The following is an 18,508-nucleotide window of genomic DNA, read 5'->3' on the forward strand; positions in this document are numbered from 1 at the left end:
CAACCTCACTTAGTTGACCTGGTGAGATTGTCCAATAAAACAAATCATATGTTGATGCGGAAAATTGCACCATCGAAAGTTATTCCAAATTAATGAGATTTAGGTGCAAAAATATGAAATATTAAAACAGCTGGTAATAAGTCATTAATTTTTATGTGGTTCAACATAAAACAAATAATGACATATATCTACAATGTCACAATTGATGTAAATAGAATTATAGAAAATAACTAGAGTTTTTCTCCTTTTATATTGCAGAAAACACATACAATAATTATGAATAATGATATAATAATGGTTGTCGAAACGTAAAGAAGAGTAAATATACTTTCGTTAGTTTGTTGTTGAATATTAGGAAATGGTCACCCCAATATTTTACATGCATTATCTATAAAGTGTCATCACTTATTAGGGATTGAAGGTGTTCCCTTGATAATTAAGTGAAGTTAAGGATTTTAGGTCATTAAAGTTTTGAGTCCTAAGGTGTACTCTAAATGATCAAGTACAAATGAAATAAGAGTCTACTTATATAAAAAGATATATTATGAATATGTAGGATCAAGTTCTCCTACTAACTGAGTGACTTATCACTCACTCTTCATTCCTTTTTTGTTTTGGAGGTAACAAGTACGGATGATGATTGTGATAGGGTCGGTTAGGGAGATAAGACAACTTGAGGGTAATATTGTCATTTTGATTATATATGTTTTATGTTTATGTTATGAGTTGTTGACAATTGAATCATGTTTTCATTACTATACACTAGTTGTTGACAATTAAAGATATCTTTTGATGCTCCTCTTGTTGATAGTTATAATTGAAGATACTCTTGGTAATTTATATGTGAAGTTTTATGTATGTTAAAATAGTTTAAGTTTATCATACTTAATTAGACAAGAGTAGAAGCATTTCTCTTCAAAGGATAATACTTTTGGAAATGAGTGTTACAAGTTAGTATCAAAGCATGATTTTGGTACCCAAAAAAATGTCCAAATGTGTATTGTTAACTCAAGCAAAATTAAGATAAGTCCCTTATGCTTAGGGTTGGACTTGAACCGAGCTCGTTCGAGCTCTAGTTTGAGCTCGGTTCAAACGAGACCGAAACAAGCCAGCCCTATAAAAGCTCAGTCGAGCTCGAGCTACTCACCAAAATTTTTAATTAAAAATTTTAATACAAAACAACGTCATTTTAACCAATATATATTAAAACGATATCATTTTAATAACAAAATAGTTAAAAACTCGAGCTCGAAACAAGTTAAGTTGAGTTCGAGCTTGGCTTCCAAAAGCTTGACGAGCTTGAGCTTGAACTCGAGCTCTGCTATCTATAAACCGAGCCGAGCTCGCGTTATGCTATGTTGATCACACTCACTAGTCAATTGCTGTAAGTTTAAAGTTATTACCTACTAAGTTATGCTTATGAGATAATATATGTGGGTTTTATATGATCATTATGAGGAGAACCAAGAGGTCTAATAAAAATCTTTCAACTGCTAACCCATAGGAGGTATAAAACAAGGGGACAACTACCTTGACCTCTTATATAGGATTCATTGCCATCAACATAAGAAACATAGTTTGCACTCCAAGTAGAATGAGTGTACCAGTAATGGCACCACTAGTGCATGTTGCACTAGAGAGGACATTAGGGGAGTGAGAGATTACTCCAGTTGTAGGCCAAACCTAACTACATCGGATATATGATTTTCTAGGCATGCACTAGCCTTTAAAGTTTTTAGGTACAAGTTATCCATATACAGTTGAAGAATGGCTCAAGGCAATAGAGATAACAATTTTGACCCAAATTTAAAGTCACTGACCTTAACAAGGAGGAGATTCCTTGATAGAAATGGGGGAGGAGATGAGAATGGAGACGAAAAATATTCTTGTAATCAAGGATGAGCCAGGGTCAAGGATACATGTGTACTTGCCCCGCCTATATTTCTGTCCCCATTGTTTTATATTATATCTTTACTTAAAATATTATCGTATCTTTATAGTTTTCGATCATTTATATTTTCAAATTTATTTATTTTTTTGTCATGTATATCAAGGTGGTTAATATATGTTATTTGTGACATTTAAAATAAGTTGGTTTTAATTTTAGTTAATTTTATTATTTAATATATTTATATTGTGTTTAAAAGGTACAGAGAGAAAATTTTTCATTACGGATAAAAGGATGAGAAATCTTTGTTATCCTTATAATAGAGATAGATCAGGGACGAGGATAGGGATGAAAAATAGGGCATTTGATCCCACTGTTCCCCATTGCTATCCATACAAGGCAGTGGAGAGTGTGATGTCCTTGTTCCAAATGTTTGACAGAGCTAATGTGAAGTATGTTAACAACCTTCTTAAGGTAGATGCCCAATTTAGGATATCATCTAAAAAGTCATTCGCTACATTATCTTATTCAATAGAAGCATCAAACTCTTAATTTTCCTTATTCATCAAACTCAAGAAGAAATAAGTTAAGACAATTTATTAAGTATCCAAATGAAAAACTTATTAAAGACCTACACCTAAAACTCCTTTTATAGTCAAAGAACATCCATTGTGACTGTTCAAATAATAATGAAACATGTGTTGAGCATCTTATGATGCAAACAACGCACTTCCAATTGTCTTCAACAAGTGATGCAGAATGATTGATACACCACTCAACATATAAGAGATTATAATAACGTCAACTTACAACATCAAGAAAGATATTGTAAGGTCTCCATATAGCAACAATCTTTTTTTTTTTTGCAATAAATCTTTTATAGTTCTTGAGGTCCTTTACAAACTCCAAGAACTGGGGAACATATTTTATACGGTAAAAAATGAGTAGTACAAAAATAACCCTTTAAATATAATTGGATGTAGCAGACAATGAATACTCACTAATCAACTCCTTAACTTAAAGCCTTCAAGATTATCCTAATTCGGATTTCATGCAACAACATTTTTGTAATGTTTATCTAGTAAAAGCATTAACTTTCATATAAATGTTATGTCGTCAATATAGAAACAACACTATCCATTTAAATTCAAAATCATAGGTCATTGTCGAGAGAAAAAGGAGGACTCGAATAACCTTTGTCCCTCCAATAAAATTTGTATATAAAAGAAGGGGAAATGGGAAAAGAGAATGAGGAGAAAAAAAAAATAGGGAAAGGAAGAAGAGTATTATCCTTGTACTATGTAAAAAAACCTGTGAAACATTGTGAATATAGACATTATAATCATCAGGTTAAATACATAAAAACTTTGGCCGCACATCTCTTTCTTTCCCTTGTTTCCATTCATTTCCATGTTTATTTTTCCATATTTGTAACAAATTTATTTGAGTCTACTCAAACAATAATTGTTGTTATTGTAACTTATCTTACATAATATTTTTAAATTGTGTATACTAGTTAATGATGAAAATTTGCGTTTACATTCTCCACACACGAGAAAGAAAATGTATAAATATAGTATGCATACGGGACTTTCCACCACATGATCACTATGTATGGAAATAAATGACAAACTGAGAAATGAAATCAACATTAATTTTACCAATAAAATTATGCGTACTTATTTTGAATACACAAATAGATATATATTTAATATGTGTCATCATGTGATTGGATAATTTTGAAATAACAATAAAATACTATTTAATCACATGATGATATACATAAATATAATTAATTTTTGTACTCAAAATAGGTATATATAATCAAACCAATAGTTTCATAATTTGGCAATAGAATGAATATTATAGGTTAGATTTATATCATACTAAAATTCTAGTTCTTGTGTGATGTACAATTGTAGTTTTCCATCACTCGAAAATTTTGATAATGTACACTAAAAATATTTTTTTTATATGCAAAGTTGGCATCCACATTTTTTATTTTCATTAAAAATAATGTTCTTGTGAAGATAATCTATTATATAAATAAATGTCAATGAATCTGGAAATATTATCTTAGTTTAATATAATGAATTCAATACAAAAACAGTACGTTTTGAAAAGCACCAGCATTCTTAATAGCTACAGAGTTTCTAGTCGATGGATAAGATGACATGAAAAATTTAATATTAAAGAAAAGAAGGTGAATATTTCAGTTCTACTGCATAATGTTGCATTTGCAGGAGCTCGAGATGTTGTTAAAGATATTTTTGTCAGAGTCATTTGTAAATTTGTTTACAGTGGAAGTAGTTAAATTCAAACAAACGAAAAAAAGTTAGACACAAAATATTTTAAATGTGGTTTAGTTTGTTATTTAATAATTAATGTCTATGACTAAAATATTAATGTTTTTGAAAAAAATATTTTGACAATTTGGATACACAAATTATAAAACAATACCACAAAGGGGATTCGAACACCAAGGAGTACCTCTAGAAAGATTTGGATACACAAACTATTGAGTACAATGACCCTTGCCATTGAACTTACAACAAAACAAAGCTAATCCTAAGTACAAGAAGAGTGTCTAGTATATATATTTGCATATGTTTTGGTGCCTTTCCCTTTGCCGTTGGTGATCCCTTGTATAATTACAATGCTTTTGGTTACAAACGTTAGCCTCCTAAATAGTTACATAAATGATATGATCACAATCGAGATTGATTAGATGGGAAGCTATTACTTTCTTTTGCTTGTGGACCGATCACATTGAGTGGGTGCCAATTGATGAAATGCCTTCTCTTATGGAGAGTTATATCTTCGTTAAACGAAACACAGACTATCACTTCTACCTAATGTTCATTTCTTGAGGTGATGTATTATGGTGGGGAACAACGACACAGCAACCATAAGGCCAACCAGTCATAGTTCAGCTCTCTGCAGGAGCCTCTAATCTGTTACTTTTACCTAAACAGTCCCCACCAACAGTAACATTTCTAACACTCCACCAAGAAGAGCAAGTGCGCATTGTTTGCCTGGTGTTTTACTATCCAAATTTCATGTGATGAACGACAAGTTAAAAATTAAAATCATCATTTGATTTGTTCATCGTGATGTGTTGAAATATATTAGATTTATAAATATGATAATAGAAACTTATTAATATAAAACTAATTAATTTATGTTAAGTTTTAATATAATAAACTTATATATAACTCATTTATATTGTTTTTATGTGATGTATGAGTCTTTTAGTTTCCAACACCCTTTATCAAATACAACCATTATAGGTTGTTACACTTGTCATTTAATTGGATACATTATCATTTGATATTTATAATCATTTTAGATTATTAGACTCATATTCAAAAATATAAAACTTATAAATATAAAATTTGAAATTTATATTGTATAAAATTAAGTAATTTTAATTTATTACATTTATACACCAATTATTTATATTGTTTCTATACGGGTGATCCTTTACTTTTTTTTGTGTTGCTTTAAAATTACTCAACGTCAAAATCAGCTAATCAATAACTAACTCAATTTATTTTTGCGTACGCTGCCATTCATACATTCATTCTCCCCGGATAACAATTCATTCTTCTGGCATTATTGAGACATATTAAAGAGTGATATGATATGTCGAAGTCTTTAGATAAGATTCAACGTACTACTCATAAGTATAACCATTGGGAGCAAGCCGCGGTGAAACAATAGCCGAAAGGGGCACAGCCTTTTGCAGGGCAAGACCAAAGGCTTCTTCCATGTTTAGCTCCACTCCATCTGGCAATCTCCACTCAAACGAATGCACCAAAGTTGCTAAAATATATTCAACTAAATTAATCCCCATTCTAGTTCCTGCGCAGATTCTTCTTCCTGCCCCAAATGGAATCAGCTCAAAATCATTTCCCCGTGGTTCAATCTTGGCATATTTCTCACTGAAAAATCTCTCCGGTGTAAAGTCTAATGGATTCTCCCACACGTTGGGGTCACGGCCTATAGCCCAGATGTTTACACTGAGTCTGGTGTTTGCAGGAATGTAGTAGCCGTTTACAACGCATCCTTCGGTTGAGACCAGCGGCAGGTTGAGAGGTGTAGATGGGTGTTTTCGAAATGTTTCTTTGCATATGGCTTGTAAGTACGGGAGTTTTGATAAGTCTGATTCTTGAAGCCTTCGGTTTCTTCCAATTACTCGATCCATCTCCTCATGTGCTCGCTTCAGAATGATAGGGTTCTTCAACATCTCTGCAATCGCCCATTCGATAATACTTGAGGAAGTGTCGGTGCCAGCAGTAAATAAGTTCTAGCAGAAATAACAACAATTTCTGAGCTCCGTTATATGTGAAAATAATTATAAAAAGAAAAGAGAAATATATATACCAAGAGTAGAGCTTTAATGTTGGTGATTGTAAGCCTTTGATCGTCATCAGAGTTCTCAAGACTCGCCAGCAGAACATCGAGAAAATCCGGTTTTCCTTTGCGTTGATGGCTCGACGCCATATGCTCCTCAATCATTTTTGTTATTAAAACATCGAACTTTTTGTGTAATTTCTTCATTCCACGCTCGATCCCTTGTAAGTCCATCCAAGCAATTGAGGGGATGAAATCACCGATATTGAAAAATCCTGCAGATGTCATCAGCTCCACCACCATGTCCTTGAACTCGTTAGACTCCGAGCCTTTTGTCACGAAAACTCGACGGCTGAGTATAACTTGGCCGATCATGTTCGCCATGGCATAAGATAACATTTCCGGCACCACCACCGGCTGGCCTTTTCGGCTAGTCTCGCACATGGCACAAACCATGTGAGCTAGCTCGGCGTCGCGAACGGTCGCCCAATTCTCAAGAGCTTTTCCTCCAAGCATATGCAAATTACTCAACTTTCGTAGTAGCTTCCACCTTGCTCCATAGTCCGCAAAAACCAAATCTTGTGCACCATACGCCAAATTGGTGGCGCCTGCATTAGGAGGACGGTTAGAGAAATTGAGGTCTAGCGTCTTCAGAAATGCGCGAGCGGCGTCCGGAGTCGACGCCACCACCATGTCTTGTGTTCCCATTTTGAGATACATGACAGGTCCGTATTTTTTGGCCATTTTGGCAAGGGTGACATGGGGCATGGCTCCCAGGAGAGGAAGAGCGCCGATCAACGGCCATCCTGGCGGGCCTGGAGGGAGCGGAGGGGATGATCGTTTGATGATAGAACGAATCAAATAGCGGCTAATTAAGAAGACAAGAGTTGCCGCAAAGATTTCCCTTAAGAGGAACGCCATTGCTAAGAAGTATGAGATATGAAAGAGTCGTATCTGGAGTGGAACATAAATGAATGATTAATATAAATGGAAAAGGCGTTGGCGGAGCCATTTGAGATGTGCAATGTGTCTTAGCAACCTGGTAAGTAGAACGTGCGCTCTTGCTTCTTTCACTGAATGAATTGGTGACAGCAATGATAGTTAGCTTGACTAGTCATTCCTCCCTCGTTCCTTTGACGCTGTGAGGCATCACCGCTGAGAAAAGAGATGGTGCCTAGAGATCATCGGTTATCGCTGAAAAAATTGGATTTGAAAGTTTAAAAATCGTAAGGAGAAAATATAGTTTTTGAAAACTTGGGATTAAGGGAAAAATGTTAGTTGTTAGTATTAAGATGGGAAAAATGAAATTAAATTTAAGTTTATTTTTAATATTAAATATAAAATGATGAATTTATTCCTAAAACTAACAAATTTAAATAACCATAGATGGATAAATGAGATTTTCAAAATTAATAAGGAGAAATTTGAGAAAACTACATATTTTGGGTGAGAATAAGTCTTTTGGCCAATTAAATATTAAAAAAGATATAGATTAGACTTGACAGTATGTCGTGTCTAGTCAGATGGGACCGACTATAGTAATCTACTGTTCTCTCATATTATATTGGACTCAAGACCTATATAGAGTTGGGTTTTTGTGTTAGATCAGTCAACAAAAATATATAGGTTTACTACATGGCTAGTGCTATAACGAGTTGTATTGTATCGGGTCTTACCTTTAATGGGTAGGCACGTGGGCTTTTGGCAAGCTAGTCTGTTAATTATGTTTTTTCTATTTTTTAATTATTTTTTATTATATTTTTTGGATTTCATATACTAATTTTGTAGTTTTTCTCGTCTGAGTAATGACAAATAATTAACAAATTTAGATTTCTCATATTATGTCTCGATTTTCCTATAAAATTAATAATAAATTTATTATTACTTTTTAATTTTTCATAACATTAATGAATACTTTTTGTTTTTTCATATAAATTATTCAATTCTCTATATAATAATAAATAATTAATAAATTTTTGAAAAAATTGTGTACAGTATCATGCCAAGCCGAACTTCGCAGCTCGTATAACCCATGGGTCAACCCACAAGCTACTACAATGTGTGTTAGGCCCTTTCAAGCTGATCCAACCCTCTTGACATGTTTAGATAAGACCATTAATTAAAAAGATGGATGAATATATTATCTTCAACCCTCAAGAGGGGTTTAGTTTATAGAAATCAAAGATTATTCTCATAATATATTTTTTATTATTTGTATTATCTTATTTGGTTTATTAAGTAATAAAAGATTTCGATAATCTTACATTACCAATAATAATATAATAGATAATATAAAAACTAATCTGATTATTAGCTTTAATAATCTTGATTTTTATTACAATTGTAACCTTATTTATTAATTTTTTTAAGATTAAAATATTCTTACTTTAAATTTATATAAATAAAATAATATTTTTTTATTATCTCCAACTAATCATAATAATTATATATATTAACAAATTTTTATCGAATATAATAACAATAATTTATATTTTAAAATATATTTTTATATGATATTTTTTATTTTTATAATAAAATATTATTTTAATCAAACATATTATAAATACGTATAAATTTGCCCTAACCTGAGGCTTGGGCAAAAATTATTTTTGATTGACTGTTTGGTTTGTTGTGGTTTAATTGAGAAATTTGGAAAGGAAAATGAGCCGTTTTGTTTTCAACGAAGTAGTTAAAAAATGTGGTCCTTCATATCGGTGCTTCAAAAGCGATGAGTTTCTTTATGCTTTAAATTTTTTGAATAACTAATATTTTCTTTTTTGGGTTTTTTTTAATTTTTTGGAATTAATTATCAGATCGGGAACAAGAAGAAGAATGATTGACAAAACTTGGGAATATATTTTATTAGTATTTACTACTTCTAATTATAGCCGGATGATTATCTGTTGTTGCAATTAGGTTGTATTTATTATTATTATTTTTTTTTTTTCTTAACTCTTTCTTCTAATGTTTTTCTGCCTTTACATTCTTACATGAAGAAAAATAATTGATTTTTGTCCTGTTGTGTGAAAAAGCACACCTCTCTGAAAATCATCTCGGAAAGAGAGCCATATCACTATACCACGGATGACCCTCAAACAAGCAAAATATGGTAAACCATGCATGATAATGATAGGCACACTATGATGATTCTAACCCGTGATCAATCTATCGGAGACAGACCTCTACATCCAACGTTCAAACTTCACAATCCAAAATTATTGATACCATCATGATATGTTGAATGGGCATTAACCCAAAAGCTTAAATTATTATAAAATTGTCCTTCAACTTAAAATGTTCCCTCACATATATGGTGGAATAATGGCCACGCAGCGATTTGCCTTGTGAATCAGATTGAAACCAACCCAGATAAAACTGATATCGGAATCAAAAAAATCGAAATCAGATTGAATTGGAATCGAAATTGAAATCGAATTTTGATGATTCGATTCCAATTTATCTAATTTTAAACCGTAAAACCGTCGATTCACATCTGATTTATAAACCAATAATTTTATTTTTGTTCAATTTTTTTATTTTTTTAAATTAAAAAAAAAAAACCAACGATCCCCTACAAATGTGCAGGGAACCAAATATGCAGGGAAATGTTGGTTTCTTGCAAATATGTAGGGAACTGGTCCCTACATATTTCAAAATCTTTTGCAGGGATTCAAAATTTTGTGCAGGGGTTGCATATTTCAAAATTTTCTGCAGGGGATCACATTTTGCAGGTGACCGTGGTCCCTTGCAAAAATTCTAAATTTCGTTTTGACCCCCCATTTTTTAAGATTTTTTCTTTTAAATTTTTTTTATATATATCTATTCAATCTCTCAACTCTCCCACTAAATCCTTCAAACTCTTTCACTCTTTCATTCTTTCAATTCTTAATACTCTCTCACTCTTTCAATCAAATTTAATTAAATTCTTTCTTTATTTTTTATTAATTTCAATTTATATTTTTATTATACAATTCATAATTAATTATAGAATTTATTCCTACAATTAATTTTATTTATTATTTTTCATAATTAATCATATAATTTATTTATTATCAAAAAATGACAAGTAGTGAAAATTCTTCTAGTAATAAGAGATTTAGTCAATATTCACATATATCAAATGTGAATGAAAATCAATTTATAGATGATTTTTCAACACAAGAAAGTGAAAATCACTATGTAGAGGTCGAGCAGCAACAACAACATCAACAACAGGTGGTAGTCTTGGCCACGGTTCATGAATCGATGATTTCGGTTTGAAACCACCAGTTCACGGTTCAAAAAAATAAGAACCCTAAAGTGAAACCATAATAGGACAATTTGTAACCGGTTTGAAATCGACGATTCCTATTCATAACCGATATTGAACCGTCAATTTTAATACACGATTTTGATTTAATTTTTAAATTATTAATTACAATAATTAAAAATTAAAAGAAACGTTTGGACTTAATTTTTCAATTAAGCTTTCTACGTATCTTCTTGGGGTTTAGAAGAATCAAAGTCTATGTAGTTCTCTTATCTGTGCATATCTAATAGCCGACAGTATCCCTTTACCTTATCATTCATCTCCGTTATCTTGACTATTATTTTCCGTTATTGCACAATCCGTAATTAAATCAAGCGATTCTTTATTTAAGTCTGCTTTTATATCTTGTTGGCGTAATTCAGCTCTTGTCCAATCATCCACGCATATTTGGGCTTCAATAAATTCGAGAGTCAAACTTTATCGTCTCTCATCCAATATATTGCTCCCTTAACTAAAAGTTTGTTCTATTGCGACAATTGATACTGATGCTGTCAGAACTTGTTTAACAATAGCTACTAATGTTGGAAAGGTTTATGCATGTCGACTCTACCATTCCAGAACTGGAAAGTTTTTACCTATATTGTTGTCACCAAACTCAAAAATATTAGTTAAATAAATATCAAGCTCCAAGGTAGAGTCAAATATTCTTCTTGGTCTTTTGCTCATTTGCATCATAATACGATCACTATAACTCATATTTTGGATTGATGATAGGGAAATAAGTAATAAAAAGGAAAAAGAACCACCCTGGTTACCATAAATTAATGAATATTTAACATAAATTTTTTTAATTAAATTCATAATGTTAGTTATAGTTAATAGAATATTAACTTCATCCTCACAATCTAATTGCAAACATTCATAATATAATGTCAAATAATCCGTAACACTATCTAATTTAAACCTAGGATAAAAAAAACAAGCAATAAGAAAAATTTCTGGAATTGTTTTAAAGTAAGTTAACCATTTTTTTCATTAAAATAATAACTTCTTCAAGAATAACATCTTATTCGGTTTCCTATATAGACCCAATAATATTGACGACTTCATTTAAAAACAAATGAGAACTAGGATAATAAACCTCATTTAAAATATAAGTTGCATTATTAAAATTTCTTAATACATTTAAAATTGTTTTACAAATATCCAATATTGGGGATATAATGTAATTTATGACACATATTATGAAATAAATGAACACAATAAACCCCTATAATCAAAAGACTCGTTGAATAATTCATATATTGAATTCCAACGAGTCAACACATCTTTTGAAAATCTTTTTGGTCTTTTATTATGTTGTTTACAAAATTTACCTCATCCTTTCATAGTTTGGGGATGTGTCCATAAAAATGAAATTGCTATTTTTATTGGACTAATATAATTATTACGACAATTTAAACCATCCTGTACACATAAATTTAATACATGACATGCACATCTAATATAAAAAAATCTACCACCTATATTGGGTTGACAAATTTTAATTAAATCAGTTATTGAGGTAGTATTTGAACGTGTATTATCAAATGAAATTGAAAAAATTTTATAAACTAATTTATATTCTTCTAATATTCCTTTAATTATTCTATAAATATTATCGGTCGTATGTCGGTCACCAAATACCGTAAATGCTAAAATTCTTTTCTGTAATTGAAAAATATCATCTTTCCAATGATAAGTTATATCCATATAAGAGTAAACTTGTCAATGGTCACTGCAAATATTACTACATATAAATACACATCCATCAAAATTTGTAAAAAATTGAATTAATTCTCTTTTTTGTTTTTTATAGAGACTAAATAATGTTCTTTTTAATGTATTTTTTGAAATAGTTTTATGTGCAAAATTTAATGCAGTTTTACAATAATTATTAAAGCTTAAATTTTCACCAAAAGTAAATGTTAAATGATCTATTACTACAATTTTTACAAATTTTTCCTTACTTTAATTATCACTATAAATAAATAAAGATTTATGTGTAGAACCATACCAAATTATTTATGTTTGGCCTCGACTTTGCCCTATTTTTTCTGAATGTTTCGACTCCAAGTGTCTTTTAAACGTTTCGTATCCATCTCCTTGTTTGAATTTATAAATTTGTTTGCAATAATTGCAAACAACTTCAAAATTACCATATTCTTTTTGTATTTTCTTGAAATGAATCTTGAATATATTGAAGATAGGAATTTTTTTGAAGTGTTGTTTCATCTCCACCTATTAGACATGGCCGCAGGCCGGTTTGACCCATGAATCGGATCGAAACTTATCCGGATAAAATCGAAATCGAAACCGGATTGAATCGAAACTGAAACTAGATTTTGACGATTCGGTTTCAGTTAATCTAATTTTAAACCGTAAAACCGTCAGTTCACATCTGATTTATAAACCGACGGTTTAAATCTTCTAAACTGATAATTTTATTTTTTTTGAATTTTTTTAAATTAAAAAAAGAAGGAACCAACGGTTCCCTACAAATATGCATATTTCAAAATCTTTTGTAGGGACCGTTGGTCCCCTGCATATTTCAAAATTTTTTACAGGGGACAAAATTTTTGTAGGGGACCAACCTGCAAAAATTCTTAATTTCATTTTGACCCCCCATTTTTAAAAATTTTTTCTCTTAAATTTTTCCTATATATATTCGTTCAATTTTTCAACTCTCCCACTAAATCCTTCAAACTCTCTCATTTACTCTCATTCTCATTCTTTCAATTTTTAATGTTCTCTCAATCTTTCAATCAAATCATCTTAAATTTAATTAAATTCTTTCTTTATTTTTTATTAATTCCAATTTATATTTTTATTATACAATTCATAATTAATTATAGAATTTATTTTTATAATTAATTTTATTTATTATTTATTATTATCTTCCATAATTAATCATATAATTTATTTATATAATTAAATTTATTTATTATCAAAAAATGACAAATAGTAAAAATTCTTCTGATAATAGGAGATTTGGTCAATATATACATATATCAAATGTGAATGAAAATCAATTTATAGATGATTTTTCAACACAAAAAAGTGAAAATCTTTATGTAGAGGTGGAGCAGCAACAACAACATTAATAGGTGGAGATGGAACAACACTCTCAAAAAATTTCTACCTCCGATATTTTCAAGATTCATTTTAAGAAAATACAAAAAAAATGGTAATTTTGAAGTTGTTTACAGTTATTGTAAGAAAAATTATAAATTCAAATAAAAAGGTAGATACGAGATGTTCAAAAGACACTTGGAGTTGAAACATCAAGAAAAAATTGGACAAAGTCGAGACAAAACACAAATAACCGAGTATGATTCAATACATAAATCTTTATTTATTTATAATGATAATAAAATTAAGGAAGAATTTACAAAAATGGTAACAATAGATCATTTAACATTTAGTTTTGGTGAAAATTTAATTTTTAATAATTATTATAAAACTGTATTAAATCCTGTACATAAAACTATTCCAAGAAACACATTAAAAAGAACATTATTTAGTGTATATAAAAAACAAAAAAAGAATTAATTCAACTTTTTACAAATTTTGATGGACGTGTATCTATATGTAATGATATTTGGAATGACTATTGACAAGTTCACTTTTATATGAGTATAACTTATCATTGGATAGATAACAATTTTCAAATACAAAAATGAATTTTACTATTTAAGGTGTTTGATGACCAACATACGACCGATAATATTTATAGAATAATTAAAGGAATATTAGAATAATATAAATTAGTTTATAAAATTTTTTCAATTTCATTTGATAATACACGTTCAAATACGACCTTAATAACTAATTTAATTAAAATTAGTAAACCTAATTTAGGTAGTATATTTTTTCATATTAGATATATATATCATGTATTAAATTTATATGTACAGGATGATTTAAATTGTATTAATAATTATATTAGTCTAATAAAAACAGCAATTTCATTTTTATGGAAACATCTCTAAACTATGAAAGAATGGGGTAAATTTTGTAAACAACATAATAGAAGACAAAAAAAATTTTCTAAAGATGTGTTGACTCGTTGGAATTCAACATATGAATTACTCAACGAGTCTTTTGATTATAAGGATTTATTGTGCTCATTTATTTCACAATATGTGTCACAAGTTACATTATATCTTTAACATTAGGATATTTGTAAAACAATTTTAAATGTATTAAGAAATTTTAATAATGCAACTTATATTTTAAGTGAGGTTTATTATCCTACTTCTCATTTGTTTTTAAATGAAACCGTTAATATTTTGGGGCTTTACAAGAAGCCAAACAATATGTTATTCTTGCAGAAGCTATTGTTTTAATGAGAAAAAAAAAATGGTTAACTTACTATAAAACAATTCCAAAAATTTTTCTTGTTGTTTGTTTTTTTGATCTTAGATTTAAATTAGATGGTGTTACAAATTATTTAATATTATATTATGAATGTTTACAATTAGAGTGTGAGGATGAAATTAATATTTTATTAACTATAACTAATATTATAAATTTAATTAAAGAAATTTATGTTGAATATTCATTAATTTATGGTAAACAAGGTAGCTCTTTTTCCTCTCTACCACCTATTATCCCATCATCAATCCAAAATATGAGTTATGGTGATCGTATTATAATACAAAGGGGCAAAAGACCAAAAAGAACATTTAGCTCCACCTCAGAGCTTGATATTTATTTAATTACTATTTTTGAGTTTGGTGATAGCAATATAGATAAAGACTTTCCAGTTCTGGAATGGTGAAGTCGACATGCATCAACTTTTCCAATATTAGCAGTTATTGCTAAACAAGTCCTGGCAACACCAATATCAACTGTCGCAGTAAAACAAACTTTTAGTCAAGAGAGTAATATATTGGATAAGAGGCGATCGAGTTAGGCTCCTGAATCTATTAAAACCTAAGTATGAGTGGACAATTAGACAAGAGCCAAATTACGCCAACAAGATATAAAAGTGGACTTCAATGAAGAATTTATTGATTTAACTACGGATAGTTCGATCGGAAAATAATAGTCAAAATAGCAGAGTGAATGATAACGCAAAGGGATACTATCGGCTATCGGATATGTAAAAGTAAGAAAACTACGTAGGCTTTGATTCTTCTAAATCGTAAGAAGATATATAGGAAACTTAATTGAAAAATTAAGTCCAAGTCTTTCTTTTAATTTTTAATTATTGTAATTAATAATTTAAAAATTAAATCAAGATCGTGTATTAGAATTGACGGTTCAATATCGGTTTCGAACTGGGGTCATGAATCGGAACCATCAGTTTCGAACCGTGGTTATGAACCGAAACCGTCGGTTCCAAATCGATTACAAATCGTCCTATTACGGTTTCGGTTCAGGATTCTTATTTTTTTGAACCGTAAACTGGTGATTTCGAACCAAAATCGCCGATTCATGAACCGTGGCCAGGACTACTTAACACAGATTCAATAACACACAAAAGCAAGTTTTAACCAACACTTATACTATATATACCTAATAGAATGGTAGGATCAATTCGCAATACCTTTCAGTCAATCTAAAATGAATCTCACATATATGGTCAAATAATGGAAAAGACAACTAGGTTCATGCACATACAAACACAAGTGTGAATCCACACAAAAACCAATACTGTCTGTTAAATTTGCCTTCTAGAATGGTAAAACTCAAGTGCAAGAAGTCAATATCACTCTTATACCATATCAAGTAACCTCTAATATAAGAAATTAAAGCTTAGAAAAAAAATCTAATCATATAGTATTTGAGGAAAAAGAAGATAAGCCAAAAAGATTGGTCAAGTATCAAAGTATCAATTTCAAAGAGCCACTGCCTCTTTAGCAGCTATGACTAAACTTGATGGTATCTAGTGAAGAATTTGATGTTCATCAACAATGTCATACATTCACCGTATGATAAGCAATTTTAACAATGTCTTTCCATGAAAATCAGAAAGCAGGATTCTACAACAAATTTCAAATGATAACCAAAAATTTTTTTCCAAAGAATTTTATTCGTTGCAAACAACCATTATCACTCATTTGTAATTCTTAGCCACTAAATTTCTAGTAACTTGTCTATTAGCATCAATCAGGGAAAAGAATGATGTAAAAGAAAAAACACAAAACTTCATCGAGGGCAAATACCCCTAAAATTACACATCTTGAAGCCTAAGGCACCTAAGAAAAGGTGACAACTACTGCTGCATTGCCCAGTAAAATTTTCAGCAGAACTAAATTGCATAACAGAACAACCCAAATCACCCAAAAGAATATCACCCCAAGTTAATACTCTGCATTGCAGCACCATGAAGAAGAACCACAAGAAATCTTCAACTTTGGGTATTCAATAACCAATAAAAAATCCTAAAACCACTCAATTTTGTGAGCCATGTTGACACCAAAACCAAGGCAATTCTATTGTTCTCAACAAAAATTCAAAAAAAAAAAACACAACATTCCCCCAATCCCAGTGTCAAACCTTCACAAACCCAAATTTCCAAACAAAAAAAGGATAATCTTTACTGAATTATCATAGCATCCCACATAAAACAATCCGAAAATTAACACGAACAAAATTTCATATTCACAAAATCTAACAAAAAAGTTTATCATAAAACCATTTTTAGTTCTCATACAACAATATCCATGCATCTTTTGAGACCCATAACCTAATTTTAAAAAAATTAGCATAAACATCCAATGCCCATCACTTATCTTTAGTAGAAACTCCATACTTCTCCTGCATCTTAGCAATCTCGTCCTCCTTCTTCTTCTGATCGAATTTCTTGCTCATCTTAGCCTGTTGGTAATAAAGAACAATCAAGTACCTGTTGGCGACGTTGAAGCCCGACAAGTGGTCGACGGCGGTTTTGGCGTCGTAGATATCTTCGTAGACAACGAATGCCGTGCCCCTTGTATCCTTGTTGGTGCCGATGCGTATCTGCCGAATGGCGCCGTATTTGCCAAAGATATCATACATCTCTTCAGAGGAGATGTTGAAGGGGAGATTACGAACGTAGAGAACGCGGTTCACTTCGGGTGGGAGACGGGTGTTGGCCTTGCGGAGACTGATTGTGGCCATTCTATTTCTTCTGAGTTGTGAGTTGAAGGATTTGACTTGATTTGCTATTGAATATTTTAAAGCTCGATGTAGTGCAATTTGAAAATTATCAATAATGCCCCTCAGGAGCCTTTGTTTAGATTATGTAAAGAAACTTAGTAATTTTTTATTAAAAGTGATAATTTTTATAAATAGTAATAATATAATAAATAATATAAAAATTAGGTATAATAATCTAATAGCTTTTAAGTTTGATTTTAAAAAGTTTTTATTCTAATTTAAAATAAAAGTAAATAACACTTTTTTATTTAATATTTAAGTTTAAAAATACCTTTTTATCCCTCACCAGTATAAATTATACTAATTTATCTAAAATTAAATTCTATTAAAAAATTAACAAAATAAAGATAAAATAATATCATCTATTAATTTGAAAAAAAATAAAAACTATTTATCTTATGGTAATATTCAAATATTTTTAAAATGATAATTTAACTTTTAGTTAATTCTTGAAATCTTTTCAAACCTTCATATATTTTTAAAATATTATTATATACAAAATAGTTTGTAATATATAATTTATACCTCTAATTTGTAATATTATATTTATTTCTTTTATAGTTATAATGGTCATTCATTATAATTACAGATGTACCAAGATTCATTGAAATTTCGACTTGTGCAAATTCATTATACAAAAGTTTTAATATTCACATAATGTTATCATGTTTCTTATCGGATAAATGAAGGATTGAAAAAACACTTACAGATAAGAGTATGATAAGAGACTTTGTAACGTGGGTTTTTGTTTTGATTAACTATGTTACAACGATAACTTATAATGTTCGTGATGTTTTTTCACTCTGTTGGTTTAAAATTTTTTGTTG

At 30.1% G+C, this 18,508-nt stretch overlaps 2 protein-coding genes across 2 annotated transcripts; both read right to left on the reverse strand.

The window, feature by feature from the left end:
• Window positions 1-5,418: 5,418 nt before the first annotated feature.
• Window positions 5,419-7,254, reverse strand: LOC123225242 (flavonoid 3',5'-hydroxylase 2-like). The gene is made up of 2 exons (XM_044649155.1): window positions 6,275-7,254; window positions 5,419-6,197 (listed from the first exon to the last, which is right to left on the reverse strand). The coding sequence occupies exons 1-2, from the start codon at window positions 7,163-7,165 to the stop codon at window positions 5,565-5,567; spliced, it is 1,524 nt and encodes a 507-aa protein (XP_044505090.1). The 5' UTR covers window positions 7,166-7,254; the 3' UTR covers window positions 5,419-5,564.
• A 9,800-nt stretch (window positions 7,255-17,054) lies between these two features.
• Window positions 17,055-17,687, reverse strand: LOC123226076 (splicing factor 3B subunit 6-like protein). The gene has a single exon (XM_044650547.1). It carries the CDS (start codon window positions 17,640-17,642, stop codon window positions 17,268-17,270), a length of 375 nt encoding a protein of 124 aa, XP_044506482.1. The 5' UTR covers window positions 17,643-17,687; the 3' UTR covers window positions 17,055-17,267.
• Window positions 17,688-18,508: the final 821 nt, after the last annotated feature.

Source organism: Mangifera indica, chromosome 9, assembly GCF_011075055.1.
Source record: "Mangifera indica cultivar Alphonso chromosome 9, CATAS_Mindica_2.1, whole genome shotgun sequence".
NCBI lineage: Eukaryota > Viridiplantae > Streptophyta > Magnoliopsida > Sapindales > Anacardiaceae > Mangifera > Mangifera indica.